The 21,492-nt window shown below is 39.7% G+C and overlaps 1 protein-coding gene across 1 annotated transcript in view; it reads left to right on the top strand.

The window, feature by feature from the left end:
• Window positions 1-21,492, top strand: part of PLEKHG7 (pleckstrin homology and RhoGEF domain containing G7) — a 66,948-nt gene that overhangs the window by 7,929 nt on the left and 37,527 nt on the right. The window contains 4 exon segments of the mRNA XM_074374479.1: window positions 12,541-12,668; window positions 15,533-15,573; window positions 21,319-21,429; window positions 21,432-21,464. Coding sequence (XP_074230580.1) covers window positions 12,541-12,668; window positions 15,533-15,573; window positions 21,319-21,429; window positions 21,432-21,464 — 313 coding nt within the window.

The following is a 21,492-nucleotide window of genomic DNA, read 5'->3' as shown; positions in this document are numbered from 1 at the left end:
GAGAAGCTGGGGGCCTCACCTCAAAAAACTTACTTAAACTTTGTTTAAAACTTACTTAAACTTACTTAACTTTAATATGCCTATCAAATGGTATAAACCAGGGGCTAGCAAACTATGTCCTATAACCCAAATCCAGCCCACCTGTTTTTGTAAATAAAGTTATATTGAAACACAGTCACATCTATTCATTTAAATACTGTCCGTGGCTACTTTTACACTGCAACCACAGAATTGAGTAGCCACTACAGAGACCATATGGCTCACAAAGCCTAAAATATTTACTATCTGGCACTTTATAGAAAAGGTTTGCTGACGCTCTTATTTTCAATTAAGAAATGCTTGCCTCTGTGGCTGTCAGTCAATCACAACAACCTTTTTTTCCCTTGTAGAATAGATATAAACCCTTTTGCAAGGCTATTGTTTTTTTATTAGTGTTTTTAACACATTGCCTGCCAGTTAGGCAGGCTCATGTGAGAAGGGCCTAATCTACCCTCAGTTAGGCAATCAGCTCAGTGTTAAGACTTTGATTCCAGGTTTTTCTTTGCTGTCATTTCCTCTCTCTATATATATGATATTCTAGTGAATTCACACTGACTCCTAACCTTTTTATCCTATCGCCAAAATATACCTCTTAGGGGGGAAGAAAACTTTACAGTTCATTCTTACTAAAGTGTGAAGGACTTCAGGCTTAAGGGATTTTCACACTCATCTTTCCAAGTAGAGCAGTGTATTTATCCCTTTTGGATTTCCTTACACTTCACAAGTGCCTCCATCATAGTATCTAAAACACTGTATTATATTTCTTTCACATTCATCTCCGTTCAGAAACAAGACCTTCCTGAGGGCAGAGACCACTTCTTTACCTTTAACCTCACACCAGTTACCCAGCTAGATAGAGTCTATCTCCAAAAATATTTATTGAAGGAAAGGATGGATGGAAGAAGGAAGGCAGGCAGGCTGGCAGGCTGCTTGGCTTACAGTGTTACTAATCTATCCCCAATGTATTTGAATTTTGACAGGACATGACTTGAAGCCAAGCAATGCAGCCGTGATAGTGGAATTTTAAACATCGGGAAGCAGGTGGGGGAGATTTTATGTGTAGGGACACCTTCCTGTGTATAAGTGGACCTGCTCAGTTCAAACCTTTGTTGTTCAAGGGTCAACTGTAGTACCTGTCTAATAGTCTTTTGATACAATCAGTAGAATAACTCAACTTTTTTAAAGAAACTACTCATTCATTTAGCACTTCCTGTATGCAAATTATTGACTTATTCTTTCTAAAGTATTCTGACTCCAGAGTGAAATAATCAATCACAGGAAGCTCATCTGAACATTAGAGTCAGTATCACATTATATCCTCCCTAGACTTTTACTTAAAACCTGTTATGTGGCTGTATGTCTGTAAACTCGAGATGATGGCAGAGAGGTAGAAGACACTGCCCCAGTTGTCAAGAAGTTTAAAAGCTTGTTAGAAAGATATTAACTCGAGATTAATAGATGGCAATTTGGGTTTTTTGTTTGCTTTTTAAAAAGTTTCAGCCCTCCATAGCATCATATTTTATTGTATTGATTTCTTTTTTCCCCAATTTTATTGAGATATAATTGACAGAGAATATTGTATAAAGTATACAATGTAATGATCTGAAATATGTACATAGTGCAAAATGATTACCACAGTAGGTTTAGTTAACATCTATTACCATATGTACACCTTTTTTTCCCCTGTGATGAGATAGATGAATATTGTTGATTAGTCAGAAGGGTAGACTGCAGTGTCAGGGAAGCCTTCTTGGGCAACATTCAAAGCAGGGGACAGGATTAGACTGTACCGTATCCAAACTGTAGTACCTTCATTAAGATTTTTACTCCATTAAGGCACATATATCACTATATGGCAGTTACTACTCCCCATATTGTCTAGTATTTTTTATTATTTTCCCTTAAAATTTGCACCTGGGAATTGGAGGCCAGTACTTAGTTTAAGCCCACTGTACAGAAGGAATCCTTTTAAAAATATACAAATAATGTGTTTGTCATATTGCTAAAGTAGCATTTTTTTGTTTTTAAAATTGGATGTGCATTGTTGTGAATTTTTTTATTGAAATAGTTTTAAATGTGTCAATTTCTGGTGTATAGCATAATAGTTCAGTCATACATTATACATAAATATATTTGCTTTCATATTCTTTTTCATTATAGGTTACTACAAGATACTGAATACAGTTCTCTGTGCTATATGGTATAAACTTGTTGTTCATCTATTTTACATATCGTAGTTAGTATCTGCAAATCTTGAACTCCCAATTTATCCCTTCCCTTCCCCCTTCCCACACTGGTAACCATAAGTTTGTTCTCTATGTCTGAGTGTATTTCTGTTTTGTAAATAAGTTCATTTGTCTTTTTCTTAGCTTCCACATATAAGTGATATCATATAGTATTCTTCTTTCTCTTTCTGGCTTACTTCACTTAGAATGATGATCTCCAGGTCCATCCATGTTTCTGCAAATGGCATTTTTCTTTTTTATGGCTAAGTAGTATTCCATTGTATAAATATACCATATCTTCTTTATCCAGTCATCTGTTGATGAACATTTAGGTTGTTTCTATGTCTTGGCTATTGTATATAGTGCTGCTATGAACATTGGGGTGCATTATCTTTTTGAATTAGAGTTTCCTCTGGATATATACCAAGGAATGGGATTGCTGGATTATATGGTACGTCTCCTTTGGCTTTTTGAGGAATCGCTACTGTTTTCTGTAACAGCTGCACCAAACTACATTCCCACTAACAGTATAGGAGGGTTCCCTTTTCTCCACAGCCTCTCTAGCATTTATTGTTTGTGGACTTTTGAATGACGGCCATTCTGCCTGGTGTGAGGTAATACCTCACTGTAATTTTCATTTGCATTTCTCTGATAATTAGCAATATTGAGCATTTTTTCATATGCCTATTGGCCATTTGTATGTCTTCATTGGAGAATTGCTTGTTAGGGTCTTCTGCCCATTTTTGGATTGGGTGGTTTGTTTTTTTCTTATTAAGTTGTATGAGCTGTTTAATTAAGCTGGAATTAAGCCCTTGTTGGTCTTCTGCAAATATTTTCTCCCATTCCATAGGTTGTCTTTTTGTTTAGCTTATGGTTTCCTTTGCTGTGCAAAAGCTTATACCTTTAATTAGGTCCCATTTGTTTATTTTTGCTTTTATTTCTATTGCCTGGGTAGATTAGGAGAACATTGCTAAAATTTATGTTGGGTAATGTTTTGCCTATGTTTTCTTCTAAGAGGTTTATAGTGTCTTGTCTTATGTTTAAGCCTTTAAGCCATTCTGAGTTTATTTTTGTGTAAGATGTGAGGGAGTTTTCTAACTTCATTGATTTACATGCAGCTGTCCAATTTTCCCAGCACCACTTGCTGAAGAGACTGTCTTTACTCCATTGTGTATTCTTGCCTCCTTTGTCAAAGATTAATTGACCAAAAGTCTGTAGGTTTATTTCTGGGCTCTGTGTTCTGTTCCATTGATCCATATGTCTGTTTTTGTACCAATACCATGCTATTTTGATTACTGTAGCTGTGTACTATTGTCTGAAGTCTGGGAGGTTTATTCCCCCAGTTTCATTCTTTTTCTTCAGTATTGCTTTGGCAATTCTGGGTCTTTTGTGATTCCGTATAAAATATTAGGATTATTTGTTTTAGTTCTGTGAAAAATGTCCTGGGTAATTTGATAGGAATCGCATTAAATCTATAGACTGATTTGAGTAGTATGGCCATTTTAACAGTATATATTCTTCCAATCCAAGAACATGGGATATCCTTCCATTTCTTTAAGTCATCTTTAATTTTCTTAGTGTTTTGTAGTTCTCCACGTATGTCTTTCACTTCCTTGGTCAGATTTATTTCTGAGTATTTTATTTTTGGAGATACGATTTTAAAAGAGGCTGTTTCTTTCCTTTTCTGATATTTCATTGTAAATGTAAAGAAATGCAACAGATTTCTGTATGTTAATCTTGTATCCTTCTACCTTGCCAAATTCTTTTATCAGCTCTAGTAGCTTTTGTGTGGAGCCTTTAGGGTTTTCTATATATAGTATCATATTATCTGCATATAGTGACAGTTTTACCTCTTCTGTTCCAATTTGGATCCCTTTTATTTCTTTTTCTTGTCTAATTGTTGTGGCTAGGACTTCCAGTACTATATTGAATAGAAGTGATGAGAGAGGACATTCTTGTCTTGTTCTGGATTTTAGTGGGAAGGCTTTCAACTTTTCACCATTGAGTATTGCTGGCTGTAAGTTTGTCATAAATAGCTTTTATTATGTTGAGGTATGTTCCCTCTAAACCCACTTTGGTTAGAGTTTTTTATCATAAATCAGTGTTGAATTTTATCAAATGCTTTTTCTGCATCTACTGAGATGATCACATGATTTTTGTCTTTTCTCTTGTTTTGGTGTACCACGTTGGTTGATCCATCCTTGTTTACCTGGGATGAACCCAATTTAATCATGGTGTATATTTTTAATGTGTTGTTGGATTCTGTTTGCTAATATTTTGTTAACAATTTTTGCATCTATGTTCATCAATGATATTGGTCTATAGTTTTCTTTTTTGGTAGTGTCTTTGTCTGGTTTTGGTATCAGGGTGATGGTGGCTTCATAGAATGAGTTTGGGAGTGTTCCCTTAAAGGAGGAGCTTTAATTATTCATCTTGAAACATCTCTGCCAAAATAAAGGTCATCAGATAATTACTGCCCTACCCACTGGCCACTGGTTGGGAAAATAAGAGCAATGCACCTGAACCCTCAGTTCACAGATCATGAGGGATAGAAAGCGTCTCACTCACAGTTGTTTTCTACATAAGGAAACTGAGGCTAAGGGAAGCGACCTGTCAGAGTCACATGTGATGAAGGTCAAAGTTGGGAATTGCAGTCCTAAGTCAAGTGTTCTTGCCACTCAATTGTATTGCCCCCTTCATTTCATCTCCTGTGACTGCTGTAATAAATTACCACTAACTAGGTGGCTTAAAACAACAAATTTATACTCTGAAAATTTTGGGAGCTGGAAATCCAAAATCAGGGTGCTGGCAGAGCCACGTTTCCTCTGAATGCTCTATGGGAGGACCTTTCCTTGCTTTTTCGCGCAGGTGTTCCTTGACTGTGGACTCATCACTTTAGTTCCTCCCTCCTTCTTCACATGACCTTCCCTCCTCTCTGTCTCTTCTTTAGATGTTTCTTATAAGTACATATGTCATGGAATGTGAAGCCCACTCGGCTAATCCAGAATAATCTCAGGATTTTTTATTTAAAGGCTTCTTTTACAAGTAAGATCACATTCACAAACTCCAGGGGTGAAGACATGGACATGTATCGGGGGGGGGGTGTTCCATTCAGTCCACTATACCCTCTCTTTTATCGAAAGTAGTAACCCCATTTTATCAATATTTAAAAACCCACTTAGTGCTTTAAAATAGTTTGTAGTAACTCTTTCTCTCCTTTTATTAAGTCTTTTTGGAGCCAGACTTGGGTATTTGAATTGAATTCTGGCTCTGTTGTTCACTAATAATGAGGCCTTAGGTGAGTTCTTACCTATCCCTGTAAGCTTCAGTTTCCTCTGCTCTATAATAAGAACAGTCATTTCCACTTCATAGGGTACTTGTGAAAAATCAATATGATAATGCATGTAAAACCCCTAACAGAAGGTCTAGGAAGAGTTGGTGCTAAGGAAGTGCCAGCTGACTTTATTTAGAGTAATACTCACCTCAACCCATCTATTCTTTTCAGAATGTATGCATTTAAGGTCCACTGGGGTATTCATTTCTGCCAGCCAGAAACTTTTCTGGCACCAGCATGTGAGTGCAGGCTCATTGCTGAGTGTGACACATAGGTGTGCAGCCTCCTCAGCCGTGGGGGAGAATTCTCTGGATTCTCTACATCATTGTCATCCCAGCACACACCATGGACCTTGGGATCTTCAGCAGAAGACAGAATAAGGAGAAATTCTGATACCAGAAAGGAGACGAGATTATTCCAGCAACAACCACGGGACTAGTCCCTTCAAATATCACCTGCCTAGGGCATCGCAACTCAGGGTTAGTGGAAGAGTGGTTGTGTTTGGGTTTGGGAGGGAAGGGAAGTGGTTGGCAACCCCAAGAGGGCTGCAGAATCTGAATCAGGCACCCAATTAGTTATACAGCCTCCTGGGTCCAGACTTTTGTCCTGAAACAAAGAACCAGAATAGCTGAGCCTTGATCAAAAACAAAAACAAAACAAAACAAAAAATGCATTTCTCATGGATGTTTGTTTAGTGTGCTTTTCTAAGTCAAGGGCAGCAAGAAGCTGTACTGTACTTACACAGAGACAGCGGCCTGCCAGCCACACCCGAAACATTTTGTGGTTATTATTAGTTCATTCCCTGGTTTAATCTCCCTCTGAGGAAATTAGGTACCAAAAAATTCTCTTCCCCACCCGTTTCACACAGGATGCCATGACCTCATGCACACACCATTTGGCTTCAGGAAGGGAGATAAAAAGTGTGAATTTTTTACAGTGATTACTTCCAATGGTTTATTAGTCTGGAACTGGACCTAGTGACCCCATGTGCATGCCATGTTTTATAAGAAGCAGTCCAATTTAGAATAGCAAAAATAAGATACTGTTGACGGGAGGGGTGGGGGGGAAGCCCAGCCTTAAAGTTGGGAATTCTGTTTTATTCGGCAGATTTTCTAGGAACTTCAAGCCCAGGAGTCTGCCTCTTAGGTAGCTCTAAGGGACTGCTCTGAAGAGGTAAGGGAGGAGCCAGGAAATATGTGCGACTTTTTTTTGCAACAAAGACCAGGTAGTTGAAACATCAAAAGGTTACTGTTAATTAAAGAAAACCAGATATCTCAAGTTAAGGAATTTAGTGCTTTTCTATGTATGGGAAGATGCAAAGTGTGGGCTTCTTAAATCATTCCTTTGATGTGCACTTCAGCTATGAAGGGCCAGTATCCTGTTCTTTCCCATCCTGAGTACCCTCTGGGTACACTTTCAGGGGCAGCTGTAGTGGCTTGATGACTGCAACATCTTTTGTTTACTGATACAGCAGGCAGCATTTTTCATTCACAGTACCAATTTGGAACCACCAACACCCCTCCCCCTGTGAGACCTAAATGCAAAGCCATTCTGAATTCATTGCAACTATTTGCATTAATATAACTAACCCAATGACCTGAGCAACCCTGGCTGACGCAGACATGGGGTCCTTTGCCGAGTGCCCAGAAATCTAGTCTGCTGCCAGGCATAAGTGATGCAGGGGCTGGTTTTCTGCACCAATTCATGTCTCTTCATGTTAATATGTGCAGATATTCTTACTGTTTTCCTAGATCTCCATATGGAATTACAACTGTAGTTCTTGATATTTTTATTAACTCATGCCCTTTTCTGATGAATATAAGAATGTCATCAGAACTTCTGTTATACCCTTCCAGGGGCATGCCCAGCCTTTCCAGAGTGAGCATCATTGAGTTTTGAACACCAAGACAACAAAGATGAGGTCATGACTCAAGCCCTGTGCAAGCCACTTTTCTTCCCTCTGCTCCATATGTGCACAGTGAACTCCAAAACCTGCCCTATGTGTTCCCAAATGGATGCCTTATGTCAGAAGTTAACCTGGACAAGGAAGAAATGAATAGGGGTAACTTAATCACCTTTAATGGCTGGGTTGGGGAGGTTAAGATTTAAATTGTATTTTGTGTATTGTATATGCATCTAGTTATTCATTTATGATCCAGAATAGTTCATAATTTGGGTCAGTTGCCAAATTCATTTGGGAACTGTCTGTATGTCATTCTGTAGGTCAGCATGGTTATTCATTCAACAGACTTACTTGAATACCTATTTTATGTCATGTCCTATACTAGGTGCTTAGATTCTATGATATATAAGACACAGCATTAGCCTTCAGTGAAATAATTATAAAGTGAGAGAATTGGATTTCTCTGAGAAAATCAGAAAAGATTTCTGGAGGGAGAACGTTTAAGCTGTAATTTATAGATGAATATGAGTTTGCCAGGCAAAGTGAAGATAGGCAGATGGGAACTAGCCAAGGCATGGAGGCATGAAGTGCAGGGCAAGTTTAAAGAATAGTGAGCAGCTAGTACTGCAGTAGGAGTACACATTCTGCAGAAGGCTGTGTCAGGAAAACGCGTGTGATGACTATGGTGTGTGCAGGTTTGGTTATTGTTCATTTACTCAATAAATATTTATTAAGCCGTTACTAAACACAAGGCTTTAGACCAGGAGGTAGGAGCTTGGGGTAAGGGGGATGGGGAGGAGATAAGATATGAATCTACAAAACTGCTTTATATAGTGAGATACTTCCCAGGAGGGAGGACAGCATCAGAAGGGTATTTTACTCATTCGTGTTCATCAGTAACAATGAATTGAGTACTAAATGAGCACCCACCAACACAAATAATGATAAGACATGTTTCTTGCATGGAAGGAGCTGACAGTCTGGTGGAATAAACAGACACAAATAGAACATGATATTGTGTAATATTCAACAACAGACATAATAGCAATTATTGGCAGCTGACTAAGTTTCAGGCAAGATCTAAGTGCTTTGTGTTGATCATTTGGTCTTCACACAAGAGGTAGATTTGATTATTGTCTACATTTCACATATGACAGTCAGGGCCAGAGAGGTTATTTAACTTGCTCAATCAAGGTCATACAGCTAAGATTAAAATCTAGGCAATTTGACTCTATATTTTTTTTGGTTGATTCACAGTGTTGTGTTTCTGGTGTATAGCAAAGTGATTCCATTTTACATACGTATGTGTGTGTGTGTATACTTTTTCAGATTCTTTTCCATTGTAGTTTATTACAAGGTATTGAATATAGTTCTCTGTGCTGTACAGTAGGACCGTGTTGTTTATATTCAGTAGTTTATGTCTGTTAATCCCAAATTCCTAATTTGTACCCCCTTCCCCTTTGGTAACCATAAATGTTTTCTATGTCTGTGAGTCTGTTTCTGTTTTGTAAATAAGTTCATTTGTATAATTTTTTTAGTTTCCACATTTAAGTGATATCATATGATGTTTGTCTTTCTCTGTCTGACTTACTTCACTTAGTATGATAATCTCTTAAGTCCCATCCATGTTGCTGCAAGTGGCATTTTTTCATTCTTTTTTATGGCTGTGACTCCACACTCTTAACCATCACTCCAGAGGACGATACAAACATGGAAGAGAATCACAGAAGACAGCCTAGAGAAGGCCAGGGAAGACTAATTCTTCCACTCCACCGTTAGTTATGTCCTCTCGGAGGTCCCCAGGGAATATAAAGATAGCTTATAGAATCTTAGGGGGAAACTACCAAACTCATTATACTTACCAGATTGTCTAACATATATAGTTTAAGCTCAAGAGAGCAAACTTTACCCCCAAAGTTTATGTAGTTTCATGTTTCTCATTCAAATTACTGTAATTTTTCCAATCCCCTCTCTCCCTGTGCATACTGAATCTTATTGTATTCTTCCAGGGACTTTATCAAGAGAAGTATAACGTTTCCTGGGAAGTTTCTAATATTTCTTTTCAGGGGACTTGTTGGGGCTCCCAGTAATTTATGTTTTCTACTGCCTTTTGGATAGCACTGTGCAAATTCCTTGCTGGATTTGTATACTGTTAATTCATTATGTATCAGTTCCAATGTCTTGTTTGGAAAATGAAGAAACTAGAATTATATTTCTCATTCAGATTACTGCAACTTTTCCAACTCCCACCTAATTCAGCCCCCTCTGTCCTCATAACCACCATGGACATTGGGTAGGCAAATAACAAAAAAGGGAGAGTTGTAAGATGTAAGTCTAATGATTTTGTTACAAACCTTATTATAAGTAGGTGGTGAAAGATGACATTCTTGGAGAGAAAGTCCAGGACTAGAAGATCTGTGTCAGGTCAGCATTTGTCTACATGTAACAGAACCATACTGGAACAACCTAAGCTAATTAATGATGTTTCTCTTGTAACATAACCAGAGCCCAGGTCAGGACCATGTCAGCATCCTGTCAGGATCCTTTCTTCCCATTCTGCCATTATCTTTGCAAAATTACTGGTATACTTTCAGTTATAAAACCGTAATCATGATAACAAGAAGGGCACAGGGAAAAGGAAAAAGGAAGAAACTAGCCAGCCCTGCCCCTTGGAAAAGTTTTTCCCGGAAGCCACACTCTGCAACTTTTGTTTAAATCCCACTGGCCTGATTTGGGTCACATAGTCTCCGCTAGCTGCAAGGGAATCAGGGCTGGTCAGTGCATTCACTCAGCACATGGAACCCCAACAAAGCAAGGTTTTGATAGTAAGAAAAATAGAGAACATGCTCATTGTCTGGGCTGCTAGCAGTGTCTGCAACATTACCCTAAAATTCTCCAATGAAAGAGAAGAACAGAGAAAAGCCAGTCAAAACAGATTTTAAAACCCTAAGGAATGCAGCTAATTGAATAAATCTGAGCCAGATTTCATGTAAGCAGTTCCTTTTTGAGTTACTTAGATAATTCATGGCCTGGAATAAATAAAAGACAGGTTTGGAGAGGGTAGAGATAGGGCAAAGCATTCCCAGCTAAGGCATTGAAGTGTGAAACATTTTGTGTAGGGAATTGCAATCCATTCCCTGTTTCCAAAGAATAAATTGTAAAGTAAAGAATATCAGGAAGGTAACTGGGTCAGATCATGGAAGGCTTGTGTGGATGCTTTTAAAATGTGTTTATCTCAAGCCAGGAGGGGCTAGGTTAGACTTATATTTTGGATAACTGGCGTTTAGTGATAGAATCAAAAAGGTAAAACAGAAGGTGAAGAGAACAGTGAAAAGGCAACTGTAATACAGGTGGAGGATGCTGATCTAGTGGGGCTGCATAGCTTTGCACAAATAGGAAGAAATATTTCTTTGAGCATCAGGGAAGACTTCTTAGAGAAAGCCTTTTATGACAAAGTTAACTTTCTTTTATGCCTCCAGCATTTACCTGCAGAGTCTGAGGCAGCCCTAACTCATATCTTTCATAAGAATTTATTGGACATAGGTTATTCATTAATTAAAACTTCCTAAATAGCTTGTCTTGCTACTCATAAGTAAAAATTATCTGAAGATGTTTTTAGCAAAAGGCTGAGAATTTGAAATAATCCTTAAAATCTAAAGGTAGGAAAGGCCTGTATCAAGGTGCTTGTATTCTCAAAATCAATTGTTCTGCAACTCTGATGACTATCTAGGGAGCTGGGTACAACTACTAGTACAGAGGCCCATCTTCAGACCCTATTGAATCAAAATCCCAAAGGTGGGACTCGAGGATGAGCAGTATATAAATTCCGAGGGTACTCTAATATACACCAGTCTTTGGTCAACAACAGCATAATAGGCCTGACAGGGCATGACCAGGACCCCAGCATTGGACATTGACAGGAAGAAGGGCATGAGATCCACGAATATTCAGTTATGAGGCAAGAGATGAAAGTGCAGGCAGAAAGGCCATCACTCCTGCAGAAGGTCAGAAGCATGGTGCTTGGCTACAAAGCATGGAGGACTTACATTGTAGGCAGGTAGAAAATGGAAGGAGCAGAGGAAGGTCTGGCGTAGGGAGAAGAGCAGGGCTCCAGGCATGTCCTCTTTGTCAGAGGAGGAAACTGCATGGCAATGACCCAAATCATAATATCCAGAGGGATATGACAGACTGAGACTCAACCTTCAAGGCAATTCCATACTTATGTCTTTTGCTGCATACAAAATTCCTCTGTATATAAGGAAACCTATCTGCTAAGCTACTTGTTAATAGAAGAGTATTTAGGGATTACACTGGTCGATAAGTAAAAGGAATTGAATCTCTCATCCTCAGAACAGACTAAAGGAATATCTGGATTGCTCTGATGGGGAAGCTCTGAAGTCCCTACAATTGGATGATACCATTCCTTACACCTTTTGTTCCTTTAAGATCACTGAGCAAATGCCCAGCTTTGGAGCTACTCCCCACTGTGTCTGATGTCAGCCATTTATTTTGTGAACATTGGACAGACAGGAAATTTCATGAAATGGGGTTAAAGAAAGGAGAAGGTAGATAGGCCTGTTTGCTAAGCTTTTCCAACAACAGTTCACATTTTTCTCTGGGAAAAATGAAAATGCTGACTTTAAATAACCAGCCTCAGATCTCTAGGCATGTGGTGACCATGGCCATGCATCCTGTTCACCCTGAGGCGATGTGCATAATTTGCTAAGACTCTTGTGTTTGAGGGCTTTCTCCTAGCATTCTCCTGAGTCAGAACACATCTGGTATGTTTGTGTTGACACTTCCAGGTGAGCTCTTCTGCTTTGGCTTATTCAAAATTATAAATGGTCAGTAAGGTTCAGAAAGCTGTCAAGTAAACATGTGGGGTGTGGGTCATCACAGCACTCCAGGGAGCCTGGAGCGGCCTCCTAAGAAAGCAGGCATCAGTCAAGCTGCTGGGCAGTCACTTCCAAGTTCCCAGAGGTGGTCTGAGTGATGACCCTGCCTGCTGTAAGCTCTCTCCTTCCGTCTCTTGAACACAGGTTCTACGAGCACAGGAGGAGTTCTGTGGTGCTCAGCTTACCTGGCCTCCAGATGCTCCCCGGGGACTTTCTGGTGTCAGCTGGAGCTGTTGATTACCTGTGCCACCCGCTTCTGCTGCTGAATTCTGGTCCTGTTTATTCTGCATACTTATATTACGTGCCTGCTACAGGATGAATATTATAATAAGCAGAGGGATTTTTAAAATATTTAATGACTAGTAGAACATTGGCACTGACAAGTTAGAACAGATGTCTCACCAGTTAGGACAAGCATCAGCCATGAATTACTGGAACCAGCTGAATACCACTCTTGGTATTGGACATTCCACTGACAGAGATGGATAAGATACAGACCTTCCCTCAAAAGGTCCTCTTGTCAAATAATTTACCCCAAGTTCGGGACCTGAAACAGTATACCAGTGACAGTCCCTATCTTGGAGCCGAGTGCTCTCTCTGGAATGGTGGACAGTGTCCCTATCATTGCTGTAGTGCTCCTGGCCTTTAGCCTTGCACTGGTGTCTAGCAGCCAGGAAGGTACCATGTGGAAGCAGAGGGCCCAGTGACAGCAGATTATTGTTAGAGCAGATTAGAGAGAGGCGGCCTTGGTGTAAATCTGCATTTTGAACTCCATTGTGAAGAAAAAGAACAATTGTGGTGTTCTGGGCACATTTCCATGATTCTGATGGTAGCCTTTGAGAGCTAAAAGGAGACTTCAAGATTATCATCCATCCTGGTAGTTTTTAAACTGGTTTTATTCTTAGAAGAGCCCTTTTTACAAAAGAATTCTTACTTGGAAATCCAGTCAGTAAAACAGATCCAGGTGGAGTTGTATTGCTTGAAAATGGGGTGGGTCCCAAAGATTAATCTCCAGGGCATCCTCCGAAGCCCATGACTACCTATAGCAACACAGGTGGAAAACCACCAAATTCATTCCTCATTCACATATGTGCCAAGTGAGACCAGAAAGGAGAAGGGACCTTCCCGTGGTGCTGGCTCATTTGTGTCAGAGGAATGGGATTTAGACTCCTGACTCCTAGCCCTATGCACTCTCCACCAGCCTGCTTCAACCACCCATTGTACTGGCTGCTGTAATCTGTGTGTGGAAGCCACCAGTGAATAACTGAGCATAACTAACATTTGCATAGCTCTTTACTCTTTATAGAGCCCTTTCCCATATACTGTCTTATATGACACAACAGTTCAAATGACCATCTGTTGTCTTATAGGATACAATCGCCCAAATGTACAAGCCAAGAGGGATTAAGTGATCTACTCAATGACAGGCCCCTAGAAATCAGAGTGTAGCCTGAAGAGGTTAGTACATGTTCTGTGATGCTTTGCAAATGCTCTAAACTGATAAACAACTAAAGTAATACCTCCCAGATACTGTTTTCAGACCAGTAGCTTCAGCATTGCCTGGGGAAATTCTGGGATTCCACTCCAGACCACCGGAAACTCTGGAGTGGGGCCCAGCAATATGTTTTTTTAATAAGCCCCCCAGGTGATTCTGATGCCAGCTGAAGTTTGAGAATCAGCGTGCTAAGGAGCAAGGTTGTGACTGCTGCATGATGGAACTGGTTCTTTGTTAAGTTCTCTACTAAGCACACGTGCCTGGCATCACAGCAGACACCACATGGTAAAAGATGCAGCGTTCTCCACCATATCCCTCCGTGCCCTCTTCTCCGGGAGTTAGAATAGAGTTCTCATGTCCCCAAGTCATGGTATAGCACAGTGCTTCTCAAGTTTTGAAGTGTATCAGTCACCTAGAGATATTGTTGAAATAGAGATTCTGATTCAGTAAAACTTAATTATTTCATATTAGTAAAGATAATAAAAGATTGTGGATTCAATAGAGACGCATTTAGATTTTCTTCTGGATATTTGTGAAGCTTTCCCAAGGCCCTACAATTACTCCCAAATTTAGAAAAGCAGAGAAGAGAAGTTTGCTAAGACCAGAGACCCCAGTTACTGTAGTTCAAGTTGGACATCATAGTGTACCACCAAGCATTTGAAGGCTAAGAGTGGTAAAGCTGATTTGTCTCTAAGGGAGAGTCCACCTAACCCCCTTTCAAAAGATCAGTAATGTGGTTAGAATGAGTGAGAGAATCAGTTGGATTCCAGGGTTCCCATGGGAGAAGTCCCTCGCGAACACCTTTTGTGGTAAGTGCTGAGTAATTGCTTCCACTTGATGGAAGTGTTGTGCGGAGTCCCCTGATGAATTAATAGAGAGATGAACCTTTAAGACATCCATTTTCTGTATTGAGTCATCAGAACATCTCACCTAAACCTACGAGATGATTCCCAGCTTTTTCTGGGTAGCATTACAAATTGATGCAAGTGACATAAAAATTAAGAACCCATAATCTAGTCTGTTTATTTCCTTATCATCGAAAGATTGTGTTACTGAATAATAACTTCTTTCTCAGCTCAAAGCAGCTCCTAAGGATTATGCTGAGGTGGCCAGTAGAGATAATAAGCCCCTGACATAAAGATTGGTGACGTGTGTTGATCTACATTCAAGCACACTGGGGAATTATCAGGTTGATGCAATCTCTGATTCTCAACTTTGGGCAGACTATTAAAGTTGCATATGCTGAGAGGATGGTTTCTGGTAGAACAGTATGAAAATGAAGTCCTTTCAGACCCAAAGTCCTATGACTCTGTGTTAAAAGAGTTACTCAACATTTTATTGTGTTTTAAAGATTTCCCCGTGAGCAATGGGGGAAAAGGAGGGTGAACAATATGCTAGTAAAGGAACAGGACAATTTCATCTTAAGAGAGCAATAGAACACCAGCCTTTCAGTTGAAACATTGCTTCATTCACTCATCTGCTTAAATATAAATATTCATTTGGTACATTCTCAAGAGAAGAATTAAAGCAGGACAAATTCTGTTTGGCATATTTGAAAAAAGCAGGTTTTGTAAAGCACTGCAATGATCTGTCACTAGTTGCTCAAAGTACTAATATATCTTCTTTAATTTCACCCACTAGAATCCAAAAAACCAAGATGGCCTTTCTCCAAGGGAGGAGTGGTGAGTGTTGTGCATTTCATTTTTATTTTAATTAAGCCTCTAGTAGCTAAGAAAGTAAGAAATGGCTGAAGGTCCTCTTCATCCCACTTTATCTTTTCATGACAGCAGATGGCATGTGAAGTTTAAATTATATCATCACATTCATAGTAGTGGATACAGAACTTGCCAAATGATGCCATTCTGTGCATTGATACAGTGCTAATTGCCGGTGGTTAATGAGCTCTGCAGAAAAACAAAGCAATCCTAATATTGTGATGCTTTACAGCTCCGAATTTATAACTTGATACAGTGTAGGAAACAGCTCACTCCATGAAGAAAACTTGCACAAGTGTAAGCTCCAGTTTGCAGTCAGTGCTGAACATATTGGGAACATTGAAAAATTAATGAAATATTACAGAAACAGATACCAAAAGTACACTTCTATTTCTGGGAAAGCCAGTTGGATTGGTCCTAGTGGGTTTTTTTTTTTTTTAATTCATTCTTGGTTCCCTCAATCATTGAAGAGTTATAAATTGCAGTCATTGGTGCCTGATTGGTTTCTGCCAAGGATGAGGGTTGGAGTGCAGCCTTTCCTGCAGGTGTGCTGGGGGCAGAGGGAAGGAGTGCTCCTAACTCCTCACTCCTGATGTCTGGAGGAAGGGGAAGGACTTCCTGACTGTCTTCCCAACAATACCAACACACTGCAGCCAGCAATACCCGTAGGGCCTTATGAATAGTTACTGCCCTCTTTCTGTTAAAACTGCCCACGTGGCCTCTCCAGTCAGTTTGCCATCAGTTGTTGACATCTACTTTGGAAGTTCTATGGACACACATGCACTGATATTTTTTAAGTACCAGAGCTAAATTAAAAGCCCTCTGAGGTTTCAATCCCAGCTGTTCCACTTACTGCTCTGTGACCTTGGCCAAATGAATTAACTTCCCTCAGCTTCAGGTCTTTCCCTGTTTAAAAAAAAAAAATTAATGTTAACAGTGCCAGCCTTACAGGGTTATTGTGATGAATAAATCTAATAATGCTGTGAAGCCTACCCCAGAAATGGGCACATCTGAAACAATCAATATTGGCCATATTATTGATAGTATGATTTGTAATCAGGGTTTGAAAAACTGCTTGTTCTCAAAATCAAGTGTATGAATGACTTTCACATTATTTTTCCAAGCGTAAAACATTTGTATGAGTGTCTTAGCTCGGGCTGCTTAACAAAATACCACAGACTGGTTGGCTGAAACAACCAGTATTTATTTCTCACAGCTCTGGAGGCTGGGAGGTCCAAGATTGGAGTGCGAGCATGGCTGTGTTTTGGTGAGAACTCTTTTTCTGGGTTATTGTCAGCCGCCTTCTCACTGTGTCCTCACATGGTGGAGAGAGAGCTCTGGTGTCTTCCTGGTCTTATAAGGACATTAATCTCATCATGAAGGCCCTTCCCTCATGACCTCATCTAAACCTAATTACTTCCCAAAAGGTCCCATCTCCAAATACCATTGGGGACTTCAGCTTTAACATACGAATTTTGGGGAGACGGAAACATTCAGTCCATAGGGACAGAGTCTAAATGTTACAAACTTCAAATCATAAACTAGTTGTAAAATCTTGACACCATTGTCACCAAGAATTTTGCTCATTAGTCATTCTCATTTTGCCCCTCTTTAGGAACTTGCTTTGACTGTTTTCCTGGCAGTTCTGAGACAGGGCCTATGGTACAGCCTGTCCTGGGCTCCTTCCTCATTTAAATGGCAGCAAAGGTCTGTTACCAATAGATTCTAGGGTTTCAGAAGGGGCATCTCCCACCAGCTCTCCAGAGGGCTCCTTCAGAGCAGGAAGCTAGAAGGTGCTTTTCAGAAGGGAGAAATTACCTAAGGTTACTACAAGTTACTGTCATGCATCTGTTCTTTCTCCATAAGGAAATAATTTGTTTCGTATGTGTTGGGTGGCATATGTGCCAAACACTGGACTAGATATCTAATATGCCAAGATGCCCATTTTCAGCTCACAGTTGAGACGGTCAGGCTGACACATAAACTGGGAGTGGGAGGGGGGAATGTGTTTAAATGGCTTACACAGTTAGGTGAGTAGGCAGTGGTATATTTACACAGAAACAGAATAATCACTGGAATGACAGAATGTTTCAGCAAATGTTCTTGTTAATGAAGGGAAATTCATTTCTTGAAGGCTCACTTTCATAAGGACACAATACTTGGTCCCCTTAAAGTCAGTGTCTACTCACTCCTTCATCCTTTCAGCCAGATTTATCAAGCAATTTACATCTATGTAAATGATGACCCACATAACACATTACCACATTGTAATGTGTTTTCCCAAACTGTTACAGATATTTCGTTTCCTTGCCTTTCTTCTCTCCTTCCTTCTTCCCAGCCATCAATAACAATATTTGTATTTTGTAAAAGCAAACATACATGTAATTTTTACCATGTTATCAGGCACTGTCTGTTTATGTGTTTTGGTTGTATGTCATAGTTTATATATGTTGATGCATTAATTCTTGCAACAACCCAATAAGGTAGGTAACATCATTATCCCCATTTTGCAAATGGGGAAACGGAGGTTCAGAGAGGTTGAATAACTTGCCTGAGGTCTCACAGCTCATAAGCAGAAGAGTGGGGATTTGTCCCAACAGTCCCAAGCAGTCTGGCTCTGAGTTTTAGCACAGTCATTGAATTGCTCCTCCAGCTGTGAGGTCCATAACGAGACCTGGATACTCCTTTCTCCTTATCTCACCGGGGCTCTCAAAGATAGTGATTCTCACCAATTCAAAGCCATCTCTTTGTCAACCACTGCAAAATACGTATGTTCACATACAGTCAGCCCTCTGTATCTGTGGGTTCTGCCTTCTCAGATTCAACAAACTGTGAATCAAAAATATTTGAAAAAAAATTCCAGAAATTTCCACAAAGCAAAACTTGAATTTGCCACATACCAGCAACTATTTACATAGCATTTACATTGTATTTACAGCTATTTACATAGTGATTACATTGTATTAGGTATTCTAATTAATCCAGAGATGGTTTAAAGTATATTTAAAGAGAGGATGTGCATAGATTATATGCAAATGCATTCTAATAAGGAACTTGAGTATCTGTGGATTTTGGTACCTGAGAAGGTCCTGGAGCCAATCCCCCAAGGATACCAGGGAGGACTATATACTCATTTTACTCCAATTCCTTGTCACCAGTGCCAACTACAAATTTCCAGTTCACCCACCTCTTAGTTATTAAGTCTGAGATCCCAGAATAAACCTTGGCTTCTTAACTTTTCTTCATCCTCCATATGTTCCAAATACCCTTCTAATGCTTCTCATTGCCTCTGTTAGCCAATGCCACCATAGTGGAAGCAACACAGCTTCCAGCAATGGGTCTATAATGCTAAAGAGTTAACGTTTCCTCTGAGAGGACTGTCCCCTCCCCTCTCATTAGCGTATCCACCAAGCACATATCCACTCAAGTCAGGGAGTTGATCAGACCCATAGAAAGCCACAGTGAGTGCCCTTCAAGATAGAGGGCTGGTATCCACTTTCCCACAGCCCCAATGCTGCTTCCATTGTCTCAGCCTCTTTATTTTTCAACTGACTGCTGATTTTTTTTTTTATTTCCGCAACATGCAGTCACTGTGGTTTCAGTCATCAACAAAAGGCATATGTCCCAGTTGCTGTGGGAGGTACCCAACTGTCTCCAGGATTCCTTTGCTGCTGGGAAGCTAATAAGTCTTTCATAGGTTTCCTCTTTCGGTGCCTCAGCACTACCAGAGAAATAAGCCACAGTCCTTCAGCACTTTCTGAAACAATTACAGGGTCTCCTTTCACACGCAGAGGGAGCTGCCTCCCCACGAGAGCAGATAACCCATGCCTTCTGTTGCTCATTAACCTCAAGTTGAATAATGTTCACCAAACTGCTTAGATGCACGCGAACATCATGTACCCGGAGGCAGTAGAACAAGTTAAAAATTATTTGTGATAAAGATTCATTTGAAGTGCATCCAAGTTGACTTTAGAAAGCCTCACACATTGTTATCTGATAGCTTCTTCCTGGTTTAGTTGGTAAAATGAACTCTTTAAGTGGGTAATTCATGGTGTTGGAACAGAATACTGAATGAGTCAGGAAAAATGAAAAGGTCATGATTTAGTTTTTGAAACTTGCTTCTGAAGCAAGTTGCAAAAGAATGTGTAAATATGACACCATTAAAAATTAATTATAAATGCAATCAGAAAAAGGTTTTCAGTAGTTATCTGGGGGTAGGGTAGAGATTACAGACTGATTTTGTTTTTGTTTCTCAAATTTTCTACAATAACCAAATTTTCTACAATTTGTAATCCTATTTTTAAACTAATATTACTTAAAATGAAAATTATGACAGAAATATGTTGGTGGTTCCATCCTAAGGAAACTAAAATTTCTAGCATATTCTGGTATTCTGTAGCAGAGAATTACCGTGTTGGGAAGTTCCTTTAACACTCTGGGCTTTATTTAGTCATCTGCTAAGTGAAGAGTTGAACTAAGACATCTAAGACCCCTTCTGATGGTAAAGTCCTGTGAGACAACATTTGGAAAAGTTAGAATGTGAAGGACACTAGGACTGCCAGGTGCACATTAGGCTGAAATCTGTCTATTAGCTGTGTAACAGTTATGAGCCCTGGGTTTTTTTCACTTTTAAAATCAGAGGTTTGGATCAGACATTTTTGCTGGCCTCTCTGCTTTCTGTCTGACATTCTGTGGTCCTGTGGATCAGACTGTGGCTCAGAAATTTTTTTTTAAACCTGTTAGTGGCTCATAGGCAAAATACACAGTCTGTTCTCATGCATGTTGGGCAGTGAACAAAAGATGCTGAGGCTGCCACCAAAGACATGTCGCCCAAGAAGTTATGTTTGTAAATCCTGTTTCTAATAATCTTTAAATAGAGCAAAGACAAACAGAAACACATATCTGATCTGATTACAGACCTCAGAGGCTGTGAACTCCGCAGCCTAAAAGTGTCCCAGTTGTTTTCTGTGTGGCGTGGCTTCTTTGTGTTTTTTTGGTCATTTTAAGTTGTCAGGTTATCGCCTTGTTCATAATAGCAGCAAAGTGCAGGAAAGGAACCCAGGCCTGGTAGAATGGGGTCTGCTGTCCCTAAAGCACACTGAAACCTCAGGAAAGTCATTCTATCTTAAATAAGATAATGGTCAGACCATGAAGTCCTGTACAAATGTTAATAGTTTGCTACAACTGTTCCCCTCTCTGGGCCTTAATTTCCTCTTTTGAAAGATGAGTTGGTTTTGATAAGACAATTTCTAAAGGTCTCTTTAACCTTTAAAACTCTTATTTCATAATCCTTCAGTAGTTAATTTCAACAAGTTTTTCCAGTAGAACCTGGATCAGACTTCCCAGTTCTGGGTTTGGGGTTCTTTTAGTGGTTTGGGTTTTTTGTTTTGTTTTGTTTTTTTCAATAAACTGAAAAAGATTCATGAAATTTTCAAACATAATTCAAAACAACATCAATTTGAATTCCCTTTCATTTTAAACTAAAAATAACGTGTACCGTGCATCCCTTACATGGGAGAAATTGGCATCCCAAAGCCACACAGAGAACTGTAGTTTGGATAACTTGAGGCACCTTTATGCTTGGGGCTTGCAGTGGGAAATCGTGATTTGAGGGATTGCTTGTTCCTGCTGTACTACAAATCAAAGCAAAGGGTGAACAGGTCAACCTATTGAGGTGGAAATGTTTTGTTCTCTCTCTTCTCCTGTGTACAGGATAAGACCTGGAATGAAGTTGTGGAAACACATCAAAAACTTCCTACTAATCAATTAGACCTTAGAAAGCAGCAAGAGGCCATGTGGGAACTCTTCACGAGCAAATGCACTTATATTTCTTGGACCATTTATTAGTTCTTAAGATGGTAATGCTGGCTTTAATCTTTGTAGTAG

Source organism: Camelus bactrianus, chromosome 12 (assembly GCF_048773025.1).
Source record: "Camelus bactrianus isolate YW-2024 breed Bactrian camel chromosome 12, ASM4877302v1, whole genome shotgun sequence".
Taxonomy (NCBI): Eukaryota; Metazoa; Chordata; class Mammalia; order Artiodactyla; family Camelidae; genus Camelus; species Camelus bactrianus.
The sequence above is the reverse complement of the archived record's forward strand: the minus strand, read 5'-3'. Positions and strand labels throughout refer to the sequence as shown.